Source organism: Gossypium arboreum, chromosome 7, assembly GCF_025698485.1.
Source record: "Gossypium arboreum isolate Shixiya-1 chromosome 7, ASM2569848v2, whole genome shotgun sequence".
NCBI classification, from domain to species: domain Eukaryota; kingdom Viridiplantae; phylum Streptophyta; class Magnoliopsida; order Malvales; family Malvaceae; genus Gossypium; species Gossypium arboreum.
Window position 1 is genome coordinate 104,551,843 of NC_069076.1, and position 14,954 is coordinate 104,566,796.

The following is a 14,954-nucleotide window of genomic DNA, read 5'->3' on the forward strand; positions in this document are numbered from 1 at the left end:
CGTAATTAGCAAGTAAGGTCAAGTTGGTCTATACAAACAAATTTCCGTTGCATTGCCGATTGCCAAACCAAAAATAAAAATAATTTTGGAAAAGGAATTAAAAAAAAATTGAGATAAAATTTTACATTTAAAAAATAATTATGGGAAATGAAAAATTCTTTTAAAGAACTTTATTATATATTTTATTTGTTGTTATTGCTTCTTTTTTCATGAAATAAAAGCTGTCGGAAGGTCAAATGTCTTTGTTAAGCGTTTCAACTTGATGTTAAATTTTATAATCATAGTAATTATAAAATTAAATTAAATTAATATTAAGTATAAATAAAATAAAATTTTGGAATAATCCAGTTAAAATTTATTCACGATAATTGTGCATGATGAGATTTGAATCCGTATGCGAAAGTAGAAAAATTTTTTAAGGGCTCGAGATTAAAGTATATATCTTTACGAGAAGTTGAAATATATTTTCATTGTTATATTGATTTATGCCTTTATAGTTTTTCAAGAATTAGATCAAATATTTATTACTTTGGAACTTAATTATAATTTTACTATATATTAACTTGTAATTTATAAACTTTCTAAAACATGATTTTCCCAATTTAAGGAAGCCAGTTTCCTTCCATGTCTCTTGCCTGCGCCCTTACTTGAATTTAAGTATTCTAAAGGTTTTTGCCAACAATATACATAACAAGAGATTTTAAGATCAAAAATTTAAGTTTTTAATCCAAAATTAGTTCTAATTTAAATCTCATTATAACTATAACTATAATTCTAATAATAGGTATATGTATTGTTTATAATTTGGAAAAGCCCTCTCCATTTAGTTTAAATCACACTTTTATATATTTAAAATAATTTTATATATTTTATTCATATATCGAAAAATTTTAACCTCATAAGTCATGTGTCATTTAATTGTATTGAAAAATAAATATACTTACCATATAAATTTTATACAAATCATATAATAAACACAATAACATAATTGTTCAATTCTTAACTAAATTCATTATTATTTACTCCATTCTTTCACTTACTACTCGGTATAGCTTTCCTTAATTTACTCACAATTCAATATCATTAAACTATATTCAACTATACACTTATCAATCATATTCCATTTTAATTCATTTCAATAACAGTCAATTTCATTTATATCATATCAACTTACTATCCCTGATAGCTTTCAGTATATACATACGATTCATATATCTCAAATCACATTTCAATTCATCAAGTGGCATCATATATCATCAATTCGAACTCCAATTATTTCATGAACCTTTAGTTCATATTTTCAATTCTCAATTCAATTTCTCGTTTCATTTCAATAGCTTGATCAATCAAATTTATTCGATTTATCTTTCACTTATTTACCCCTATTAACAAACATGGACTTTGACGGATACACGAATTCCAACCCAAATACACCAGTACAGCATATTGTGCCTAAAACGGTACATAGTACCTGATCAGTATACGACACATAAAGTGCCTAAAACGACACACGAGGTGCCTGATACGACACACGAGGTGCCTGATACGACACACGAGGTGCCTGAAATACGACACATAAAGTGCCTGATCGATAAAGCCGGCAAATCCCGTACACTTCCAGATCCTATGGCATGCCAATTATATCCGACTTAGCCCGACTAGTTGATAGGGTATTTCATTCACTTTCTCAATTTAATAATTCTTTCATCAATATACCATTCTGATAATCACATATATTCACCCATTTTCACAATCCATACAATTTCATTCAATTCAAAAATACATTTCAATTATTCACATTAATTCATAATTCAATACAATTCAATTCACTTTTCAATATCAAATATTCAAATATCACAATCTCATATATTCATATCAATTTCTTCATATTTCCAATCAATATATTTTTCAATATAATATTCATTCAATATTCAAATTTCTCGTAAATCATATATATTATATAATTCAATCAATATAAATTCAATAAATTCATCGCATACCAAAATCAATCCGTTTCAATTGTAAAACATCATAATTCTAACACTAACAATTGCCATATGTTTATAAATATAACAAATAATAACTAAGTTCGGATTATAGAAATACAAACCGTAATTTTCGAGCTAACTCCGTTGACTTTGTCTTGTCCTTTCTTAGCGAGATTTCGGTACCACATTGACTACGAAATTAATACAATTCATACTCATTAATACATTACTAATTCATATCTTGAGTTACAGAATTCTAAATTAAGATCCACTAATTTTTCCTGAAACTAGACTCATAAATCTTCTTACAATAAAATTTTCAGAATTTTTGGTTTAGCCATTAAGTACAGTTTATTCTTTAAATTCACCCCTATTCTGCTGTCTGACAGTTTCGTCCCTTCTTCACTAAAAATTAATTATCTCACAGTACAGAACTCAGATAATATTCTTGTTGATTTCCCCTGAAAATAGACTCATTAAGGATTCTAAACATATAACTTTAAGCCTCTAATTATTTTTCTTCAATTTTTTGTGATTTTTCAAAGTCAGAACAGGGGAACCCGAATTCATTCTGACCTTGTCTCACAAAATTCATTATATCTCATAATTTACAATCCAATTGCTTATATCATTTTTCTATAAGAAACTAGACTCAATAATATTTAATTCCATATTTTATTCATTCTCTAATTCAATTTTTAAAATTTTTGGTGATTTTTCAAACTTAAACTACTGCTGCTGTCCAAAATAGTCTTAGTACAAAATGTTGATTTACTTTAATTTCAATTTAATTCTAACTAAATTCACTTACTTTTCTATCTTAATTCATACTTTATTTCTACTCAATTTTTAACCAAACTTAGACATAATTATCTATTTTTCATCATAAAACCATAATTTCGAAATTCTTTCAATTTAGTCCTTAAAGCATAAAACTTATGAATCATTTTACAATTCAATCCTTGTATCATTTTTAACTTGAGTTTCTATCAATTTAGCCCTTAATTCATCATTTTATTTAACATGGATAATATCTAGAAATCTAATAACTATCAAAATATCAACTTAATTTCATCAAAATCTCAACCCTACTTATAGAATAAAAACTTTCCACTACTTGTGTAGTATTAAACCCCTCGTTTGCATCTCAAATACTATAGTTCAAACTCTCTGGTTATTACTTCCTTCCCTCATTTGTATATGTACCCAAAAAAACACTTGTATATTTCATTCATTGTTATTAGAATAAGTTGAATCGGGAATCAGTGGATTAATCAATTGGATTATCGATTCAGTTCTAAAAACCTTAATTCTATTATATATGTGTTATATTTCCTAGGTAAAAGTACCATGAAGACTCTTATACTAGAAGTTGGATTACATCTTGCTGCCTTTGCTAAAAAATAAGAAAATTAGTCCTTATACATTAGACCGAAGAGTAAACTGGTCATTTTGTTAAAATTTTATCTATTTCTACTATTAAAACTAATCTATGTACATTAGAATGAAGTACACATCTAATTATTAAATATTTAACAGAGAAATAAATAAAAATTTGACAGAAAATGATTAATTTTCTTTTAAATCTAATATACATAAATTAATTTATTATTTTTTAAATAAAAAAATACAAAATATAATCTGATTTCGTGTACAATAACCTCGTAATAATTTTACCTAATTCCTTGTATATATTTAGTGATGTAAAGTACAATTTTTAAGATTGTTTTTGGCGTCTCGCGTTGTGCGTACGGAGAATTAAGGAGGTGGTGCAATGCGTGTTGGCTTTGTCTGATGGGAAAGTCAAACGGACCAAATACGTGTTACTTAATGCACTCCAATTCTCAATTTCGATTTGCCTTTTCTTAGTTGGAAAGAAAATTATAATTTAAAACTTCAACTACAACTTGATGCCTTTGTTCTCTTTATTTCATTCTTTTATGCCTATCTTATCTCTTTCTGCATTTTTTTTCTCCAAGATTCTTTAATATCTAGTAATTACGTTTAACAATTGTTTTAAATTTAATGATAAATTTAATCTTTATTTTTAATTTTTTGTCAATTTAGTCTGTTTTGAGTTAATTTAGACATCATCCTTTTAAAAAGAATCAACATTTTAAAATAAATAAAATTGTTATTTTTAACGAAATATAGACTAAAATGTTAAAATTTTAAATATAATAACCCGTACTTTTATGTTTTTCTCTTTATACATTTTAGATTTTTTGAATATTTTATAATTTTAAATTATTTTTTGACATGATATGTTAGACAAATATTATTATATCAACATTAAATAAACATAAACTGTTTATGAATTTGTGACTTCAATTTGATTAAAAATAATATTCTCGATAAAAAGTAAATTAACTCTTTAAAAATTAGTTATTAAATTAATTAAAAATTAAGATTAAATTAATATGTGTAAACATTACTTTATTTATTAGTGGTTTTGGTTATGTTTCAAACTCCCACTTGATATATATAACATTAATATATTGTGTGGCATCTGAATTTGGAATTTTGTGCTTCTTCTTAAAGTTTTATGCCATCACGATTGATTGATAAATAAGCTATTTTGTAGCTTTTTCTAGTTAGATAATTAAAAATAAATTTATTAATAATTGAATGATTATTAATGTAATTTATTAAAAAATTATATTTGAAGAAATAAATCTTAAATTATACATGAATTTTAGTTTAATATATAATTTTATATATAAATTTTGATTTTGTGTAATTTTATATATAAATTTTAATTTAATTTAATTCTCAGAAATTATTAACATAATTATGAATATAACATCATTTATGTCTATATATTGCATACACATTATATTCATCTAATATAAAATAATTTGATGTATTTATTTATTTTAATATTTATAATTAAATAATAATAAAATTTTATGTATATATTTAAATCACAAAATTTATATATATAATTACAGTTTGAATTAAAATTTATATATCATTTTATTTTTTCCATAGAACGAATCTCCCCACCTCACTAAATATATATATAATAAAAGGAAAACAACAAAAGAAATTAAATCAATTAACATATATGGTGGCATCATTAATTTGGGTCTTGCAAAGTATAGGTTGCCAACAGCCTTTGCCCAATGATTCAGATTTAATAGCAATGATTTGCTTACAGTTAAAAGTGATGTTTGTAGGCATAATTGTCAGAATATTCTCTTTCTATAAGATGATATTCTTCTCCTAATAATCCATCAGGACATAAATATTTCATTTAATTTTTTTTCCAAAAACGTATTTGAATAACTATAATTTGAGTCAAATTAATACAAAGTTGAGTAAAATTAAAATTAAAATATATTCAAACAAAATTTATGAGTAAAGTCGACTCTTTTAAAAAAAAAAAATTGAAATGTTATTTATCGGACAATTGATTAGATTGATAGAGGTTTTGCCTCCCTTATTTTACTAAGGGCTAGCATGTAATAAACGATTACAAGACTTAAAAGAGAGGTATCAATATAGGGCATGCAATAATTATGAAGCCACCTAAATGTGCGAGGATTCAAACAAACAACTTGAAGCATATAAGACCATTTGCCTACAATCAAGATACCATTACGTAGCCCAAGTGGTACTATGGTTACAGGTAAGTGGTCTCTATGCCATAGGTTGGTGGTTTGAGTTCCCTTGCTCTAAGGTAACTTCATAATTATTCTCATGTACAATACTAATATCTCTCTTGAGTGTTGTAGATCCACCAATCGGGTAGCTGCTCAAGGCATGTTGGTTCTCGACAAGGTATGAGAGACAAAAGCCTCTACCAAGGGATAATACCAGACATTGTTGGGGATTCGGTCAACTGCTCAACGAATAACACTTTAAAAACTTCTCTTGAAGGAGTCAATCCCCTTCAATAGAACCTGAATATGGTGAGATTTAAACTGAAAATAAAACTAAAGATCCACTAAAATGAGTGAAGAAATTAGTTCCAACGATATTTAAAACCGTGGTTGTTGTGAATTCAATATTTTAGTGGGAATATTAATGTCAAGGATGAGATAAATATTTAGATTTAAATACAACAATAGCGATAAAATGAATTCTAGTAAAAATACAAAATGGCCAAATTTTTTTACATGATTAAACTTATAATTTATTAGAAAATTTAACCCATAATTAAAATTTATGAAAATATTGACATATTATGTAATAAACTTATTTAAAAATTTTATTTAATTATTAGTAATTTTCTTTTTTGGTCACTAGAAGGCTAACGATGACAAAATTTAAAATTGGCATAATAGTGACTTTAACCCTTACCATTTATATATTGTGTCAATTAAGTCTTGATTTTAAAAAATATAATATTCAACATTTACACATTGTGTAATTTGGTCTTTTTTGCAGTTTTACTTTTCTTTGTGACCCTTTCCCCTAAAAAGCTAGAAAAACGAATTTATCAACTAAGTTTGATTGAAAATATACAAGAAATGGAAACACCAAAAAATCTAAGATAATAATTTTTATTTTTTTCTCGTTCTTTTAAAATTAACCTAATTTTTATTTTTTTCTCGTTCTTTTAAAATTAACCTTCGATGTTATAAAGAAAAGAAAAATTACAAAATAAAATAAAATTACACAATGTGTAAATGTTGAAGTTTAAATTTTTTTAGAATCAAGACTAAATTGACATGTATATAAATGTTGAGGGTTAAAGTTGTTATTATGCCAATTCTAAAAGCTACTACCTTAGCCTGGTGACGAAAAATGACAAAATTGAATAGTTGGTGGCCATTTTGTAATTTTTCATAGTTGGGTGATAAAAAAAAAAGAAATATACTAGTAGTTGGGTGACCATTTTGTAACTTTTCATACTTGGGTGTTAAAAAAAAATACTAATAGTTAGGTGATCACTAGTGCAATTTACCATTTTATAATTTTAATAATTTTTATGCAACTTTAATTTATCATAAATTTTGAAATTTTGAGTTATATATATTATTTAGAATTAATATCAAATTGAAAGAATATATAAACGATTAAAGTTAATTTTTAGAATTATGACCAATTTGACATGATATGCAAATGTTGAAGGTTAAATTTATTATTATATGAACTTAAAAAGAATGCATTATCTTTCCTTTAGCCATTTAGTAGGGTGACGAAATCATAACATTTCATAATTTAGTGATAAAAACACAAATTTTCACATAATTGAGTGATTAACTTCGAAAATTGTATTTTTATTTTCACTATTCTATCGATAATTTATGAAAAGAAAAATTGAATATGTTACTATCATTTTAGTTATCCTCGCCATTTTTTTTACGTTTTAAGGAAAATTTCACCATTAAGTAAAAACTTCCCATTGCCCTCTCTAATATTCTCTTGAAGCATACAAATATAGTCATTAAAATCAATAAAAAGCATACTTTGGAAACCTCGAAATAATCTTTGGATCTAATCTAACACTAAGAAAATCCATACAATTATCAATTTTTTTTGTCTAATTGGACAGTTTTTACCACATTCGCTTTGCTTGATACGAAAGAAAGAAAAATGTTACTTAATTGGTCCTTGACTCCTTGCCAATCACATTCGAACTTATATGGAGATATTTTAACAAGATAATTAGGGATGAAACTAGAAAATTAAATTATAGAAGTCAGAGATGAATCATAAATTTTTTAAGGTCAATTTGTAAATTTATCGTTACTTTAACTTGTAATTTTTTAAATTTTAAATAAGTTACAAAATAATTTTACTAATTTTGGGGCTAAAACCACTGCTTAGCCTAATTAATTATGCTCATATATATTCTAATCACATAAAAAATACACATGTTAAAACTCCTCCATGACTCGATAGACAACCTCCCATTACTAAACACGTGGATTATAACGGACCCAAAAAGAATATCAATATACGAGTGATGACAAGAATTTGATATTAAAGGACCCAAAATAAAATTTTAAATTTTTGAGATGTCAAATTATATTAAATAATTGATAATTGTATTCTTCCATTTATCCAAGGGGCTAAGGGTTATATTGCACTCTTGGCTAAGCCCCTTACTTTTAGTATTACATTCGCAAGACACTTTAAACCCTAAATCTTTTTGACCAATTTAATATTTTTTGAACTGTGGTTCGAATTTCCATATTTTTTAATTTAAAATTCATATAATAAACTCTAAATCCTAACAGTATCAATGTAGGTTGGTTGATAAAGCAAATCAATTGGCCCTAAATCCTATTAATGATGTTAGGATATTATTAGATCATTTAATATATATTTTTAATGGATTAAGTTAATATATTCTTTGTGTCGAAATTTAATAATTAATTAGTAATGGAAAAAGTTAATTGTTGGGATAATTAAAGCTGTCCCATCAACAAAAGGCAAAGAAAGGACCCACCTATGTAAAGAAAATGCAATCCACCATAACTTCAGATAAGTGACAATACATTCGGGATGGTGGGATTTTTTTTTTGGTTAAATCATATTTTGGGTTTAAATTTGATAATCTTTTTTATATTGGTGTTTGATTTTTTTTTTATTTAAGTTAGGTTTTGAAATTTTTTTGTCTAAGTTAGGTCATGAAGTTGGCAAATGTTCTCACACTAAGACTTGAAATTTGTTTTGTCCATGTTAATCCTTAAAAACCCCAAAATTCAGCTCCAATATAAAAATAGTTGTCAAGTTCAGAGCTTAACTTGGATAAAAAAAAGTTCAGGCCCAATATGAAAAAAGTTATCAAGTTCAAGTCTCGATATTAGAATAATTGTTAAGTTCAGGACTTAACTTAAACAGAAAAAAAGTTTGGACCCAATATAAAAAAAATTACCAAGTTTAATCTCCAAATAATGATTTAACCCCTTTTTTTAATGATTGAACAACCAAATCAATGATGAAATTGACTGATTATCAATTTTCAATTCATCTATTACATTATTAGTTGAATTGTTATAAAATAAAATCATTCAAAAAAATCATAAGAAAATAATAAACACAAATAATAGAAACATAAATCAAGGTTGTTTGAACCAAATCGAACTGGTTGGTCTGACTAGTTGAATTTGGAGCCAATCGAGTACTAGTTCGAAGAAAAGTATTAAACTAGTTGAACTGAATTTTTAATATTTTAACGATTTTTAAATTATTATTAATGGAACTGATCGAATCAAGAAATCAATGGTCTAGCTAATTCAATCACCGATTCAATTCCAAAACCTTGATGTAAATATAATTTTATAAAGGCTATCATATTATTTGATACCCGAATTTGACAATTTTTTAATATGATACTTGTATTACTTTTTATCAAACATGATACTTATATTTAAGAAAAAATATACAATTTAATATCCAAAGGTAACAATGTTTACCTTTTAGAGTTTAATTCAAGCTTTAGGGTTGATTTAATGAAAGTTAATTGTTAGTATTATTAAGTTTGAATTCTCATTATTTTATAATAGAACAAATAATGTTATCGTAAATTTATTTAATTTTGTATTTAATTTGTTAACTAAAAATGTTTATGATTTTGTCTTACTTTTAACATTAATTTATTTTTATTTTAATTTTAAGATTCGATAAAGTCAATTGTTAATATTATTAATTAATTACGAATTTTCATTATTTCAACCAAAAAACCTTTAATTAATTAACAACATTAACTAGGATATCAAGTGCCAAATACAATGCTATATTGAACCAAAAATAACGTAAGCACTAAATTTATAAAATGTCAAACTCAGTCAAACTCAGATAATAAATGATATAATAAGCTTTTATTAAAAATTATAACAAAATTAAATCTAATTCCACCGATTTTTCTCAGTTCAACCATTTTCCAATTTTATGATATTAGTTGAATTGATTACTACACCAATATTCAGTTCAACTGATTCTATTGGTAGATTCGATTCTGACCATGATTTTTTCCAATAATTATATCTAAAATATTATATAAATTTTAAGTCATTCATAACTTTGTACTTTACAAATATTTCAGAAATGATTTTAAATTAATAAATATTCAAAATAGTCGAGTTTATCAGTCATACAAATTAGTCAAAGTTAAATCTGGAGAGAAACAAGAGAAAACATTATATACAAATTCTAATTGAAGGGGGGAGGGGTCATCATCTCTATCATGTCCTATTATGCTACCAGCACAATTTCACCTTGAGAACCTGCAAAAACCAAATGAAAAGATGCAAAATTCATAAGAATAGAAACATAATGCCTAAAAAGAAACAAAAGTATGTGCTGAAAGTGCTAAATCCGTGTATGTGTTCATCATGAAGTTTATTTGACCTTCAAATGTGAGTGTTGAGTACAAGAATGTGTTCAACAAGAACTTTATTAGATCTGTAAATTGGGGGTAAAAATGTAATGAAAGCCCTTGTATTAGGTGTTTAAGTTTATTTTGTCTTCTCTATTAAAAAATTGTGAAATTAATCCTTGCAAGCTAGATTAAGGAGCAAACAAATTTTTCTGTTAAAAATTCTATCCCTTTCTATTGTTAAAAAGTGGTCTTTGTACGTCAACATAAGATACGTACAGCACGGTCATATATAACTGTCTGATTATTCTGTCAGCTATACTAATTTTTAACAGTAAAAATTAATGAAAATTTTAACAGAAAAGATAAGTTTGCTATTTGATCTAACGGACAAGTGAATAAAAAGGGCTCTCCATGGTACTTTTACCATTAATTGGATGAATTGAGTTGGTTTTGGATCAAATAAATATAAATTATTTTAACTGTTTTGGTCATTTTGGTTTTGGACACTTACAGATAATTTTGGGTTCAACACAGTCAGTTTAATGCTCGAGCTTTTGGGGCGGTATCATTTCGAGTTTAAGTCAGTTTCAAGTTCAGGTTGGGAGGATTCAAGTTAGTGACAATTTATGATCAAATTGGGTTGAATCGAGCTCAGGTTTCAGTTGACTGGGCAAGGTTTTTAGGTTCCAGTCAAAATTGATAGGTCTAGACTTATTTTTTCTAGTACATTTTCTATGAATCCTAAGGGTGTTTGAAGAGTGATATGCTCGTATGTATGTCCATATATGGATCGAGCATGGTATCAAACACGAGAACTTGAAAAAAAATGAAGAGTCGCAGAAACATTACATGTTTCAAAAATCTCTTTGGCCAACTGTAGTAGTGAATCTGCATCTTCAGCCATTTTCGAGACTCGTTCTGCCTCTTTAACTGCTTCAGCTGCAACAAATGACTTATTTTCTGCTTCAGCAATAAGATAGGCAGCAGTCATTGAAGCTTCTTCAACTGCATCGCAAGTTGTACAACCAGCATTTTGCGACTGCTTAAGCTTCGTGCCTTTTTGTTTTGGGCTTGTCGTCTTCATCCCGAATGTCTCATCTTTTCGTATCTTGTACCGATTTTGCACCTGCATTATTACAAAGATAAAGCAAAACAAATTCCATATATAGGGTTTAAGCTAACAAAACAAACTGTGAACACAATTTTATTCTCAGAAAAATATATATCTTATTGGTATTTACACAACTTAGATATGTTTCTTCTTGATTCAAAGAATGCCTACAATGATTGTATTAACTTTTGACAAAAGTTGCTTTTACTCATTGTAAAGAAAATACCTAATTATGGTTTTAGCTCCTTTACTATGCTAAACTTTGGGATTTGGTCATTATACCTTAATTTAGCATAATTTGGTTCCTATACTTTTATAATGTTATTAGTAGGTTCAAATTGATTACATTTTTTAACTGCTACTACTAAAGTGATGATATGGATTTTTTTAACTACTATTCGGGCACACAGTTAAGGTCATGTGAAAATCCAGTCAGCCAGATTCAACCGATAATAAATTTACATGTCTTCCTCAAATTTCTACATAGTAGAGGGAATAAAACCATAATCAGACCTAATGTTTCCTTCTTTAAGCACAAGTATTGTCAATCTTATTTTAGTTCAACTTCCATGACCAATGATTCTGAAGTTCCTTGAAGTGGGGAAAAATTTTGAACAATAAGCATACCATAAGTGTTATAGACATCCCTAAGTTCCTTTATGTTGATCCCGAGAATGATATGTCGAATACGGGGTTAGGAGTGATTGGATCATCTAAATGACTGGGTTAATTCTAAAACATAAAAGTTTGCTATTATAAGGCAACAAAGAGATTCAAGGAAAGCTCTAAGCGGTTCTACAAGATTGAATGAATCTATCAGAAGCAGTTCTACTAATAAAAATCACATTGACAGTGAATAAGTACATTTATGTATTTAGAAAAAAGTTATATCAGCAATTCAAGTCTAGTTATATTTTCCTTCCATTCCAATGAATAAAAAAAAAAAACATATTAAAGGTCATTCAGTCTCTTGCCCAGAACTCATATAAATAGGTTACTTTTGATCTTACTATAGAAGTGCCATGACCATGGAACACCAAAGAAACCCAAAGTCAGCTCCACAATATGTGACCCTTTAAGTAGGAATAATACTAGTAAATGGCAATTGATAAAAAGAAGGATAAAACCATTTATGATTTACCTTTTCTAGTTTTTCTATAGCAACCAGCCTTTTCAACCTTGAACATAACTGCTTCTTAAAACTTTGAGGTACCTCTTGCCTTTGCTGCGTAATATATTAAGGAAATATCATACTCATGAGATACTAGAAATTGTCAAGCATAAGTGACTTTGACTGCCATGTCTAAGTTTTCAAGGTTCACATGCATTTGGTATATTAAGGAAATAACGTACTCATGATTTTGATAATGTAAGCTCATAACTAATGATAAACTAGGCTATGATGTTGAGATAGATGGACATAAAAATCATATAGCATTAGCAAATTTGAATAGCACATCTAACAATTCAAAGTTAACCATCGATTATATTTCCATGCGTCTTAATGAGAATTTATATGAGGCAAGGAACTTAATGGTGGTTGTAGTTAGCCAGAGAAAATTTCAGACATTGATCACACATAACTTTAAACCAATAACGAGATGTATAGTTTCTCAAGTTCAATCTTATCATCAATAACAAGATGTATAGTTTCTCAAAGTTCAATCTTATCATCAATAATAAGATGTATGGTTCATTCAAAATTAAGTTCAACCATGATGATGATTAGAAACAATATCTAGAAACTGATCTGGACATATACAAAATGTAGGAGCACAAATCAAGTCTTCCCTTTTCACATATATGCTTTTGGCATGAATGAAATGGTAAGGCACATTGCACTCCCAAAGAGAGAACGCAAGTTTGAAACTTGGAGATGGCATTGTTAAGAGGGGCAACCACGAACCCCAAACATGGACTGTAAAACAGACATGAAGGATACAAAAAAAAAAAAAAAAAATGAAATGGTGACAAAAAAGAAATTAAATCCTACCTCAATGTAGCCGACAATCGCTCTGTTATCTGATCCATTTGGCTCTTTCAACGCTGATATGGCTTCAATAATCATTTCATTGTACCGGCTACACTCATGTAATTATGTCAAACATCACAATACAACAAAACGCTCATCACAAAGAGAGCAACAGAGTACTAAACCATCAAAACATCTTTAAAATAAACAGCAGGCTAGACCCCTTTATGTTGTATTAGACGAAAAAGAAACCTTTTCTTCTTGATAAATTAAACTAAATGAGTTATATTCCATAAAATTCACTACCACAATCAAGAAAAACCCTCAAATTAACTCTCATTTCTTAGTTCTGCTAAACCCTATGCATCAATTAACCATAAAGCATTCTGATTTGTTCCCAAATATTGTGAACATTATTACTTTTTCTGTTTAAAAATTCTAGTCCAATCGTTGCCGCAATTAGTATCATTTGTCAATTGCTTACTGAACTCATAATTATTTATTGCATGAGTACATTGATTACAAATTTTATCGAAAAATAATAACAGTATCACTAAATAGACTGAGATTTTTAACTCGAAATTAACTTTTCTAAGTGCAGAGATTAAATCTAAAACTTCATTCAAGTAAAGAACTGTCAACATATTAGAACAAACTGACCAAATAGATTCATTTTAGGGGTTTAAAAAAAAATAAAATAGAGAGAGAAGTTACATACTTTGGAGCAAAGCTTTTCGAAGAATCATCAACAAGTGGTTTAGGCAATGCAGTTTGCTTAACAACAACAGCGCCCTGCGAACCGTCGGAGCTCGGCTTGGGCTTCGACGCCCTTGATTTTTCCCGTGAACCATGGCCGCCGGGACCACCACTCAAGTTCCGCCACTTGTCCTATTTTTTTTCAAAATCGACGAAAAATAAATAAAAATTAAAAAAATAAATAAAAATACTAGAGAGGGAAAAGGAACCTTGAGATCAATGTTGGAGCGAGCAAAGAGGAAAGGGCTTAACTCAGGGTCTCTTTGAATTAATTTCCAATTCCCTTTGCCGTATTTAGCCACTCCCGCCCTTAATGCTTCTTCTTCCTCCGCCGTCCACTTCTGCTTTGGATTCCCCATCTCACTATCACATACGACGATGAGCTACACGATTTTTTTGCTTCCGGCAGCCGCCGCTACTGCTGCCAGTGAGCGCCACTCGGCAGCAAAGGATTTTTTTTTTTAATTATTTTTTTTTGTTATTAGTTTTTCTTTTCTTTTCTATAACGACGGTGACGTTTCAGCTTTTGAAATAGTTTGAATGCTCTCGGGTCACGTGGCGGTTTACAAAAGACAAAAATTTGCCTCTCTTTTCTTGTTACTTATACGGCACCGTTTTGTTTTTATGGCTTCTGAACTTTTGCCTTTTTTGCTGACTGGATTAGGTTGGGTTGGTTAAAATTTTTTTTTAATCTCTTTTCTTGTTACTTATACGGCACCGTTTTGTTTTTATGGCTTCTGAGTTGACTTTTGCCTTTTTGCTGACTGGATTAGGTTGGGTTGGTTAAATTTTTTTTAATTTTTAAATTTATTTTGATAAAATGAGCATTATTTTATAATTTATTTAATA

General features: G+C 27.9%; 1 protein-coding gene across 1 annotated transcript; it reads right to left on the reverse strand.

The window, feature by feature from the left end:
• Window positions 1-9,984: 9,984 nt before the first annotated feature.
• LOC108461688 (telomere repeat-binding factor 4-like) lies at window positions 9,985-14,684 on the reverse strand. Its single transcript, XM_017761632.2, has 6 exons — window positions 14,315-14,684; window positions 14,068-14,237; window positions 13,371-13,458; window positions 12,519-12,602; window positions 11,116-11,392; window positions 9,985-10,171 (listed from the first exon to the last, which is right to left on the reverse strand). The coding sequence occupies exons 1-6, from the start codon at window positions 14,462-14,464 to the stop codon at window positions 10,140-10,142; spliced, it is 801 nt and encodes a 266-aa protein (XP_017617121.1). The 5' UTR covers window positions 14,465-14,684; the 3' UTR covers window positions 9,985-10,139.
• Between the last annotated feature and the right edge of the window lie 270 nt (window positions 14,685-14,954).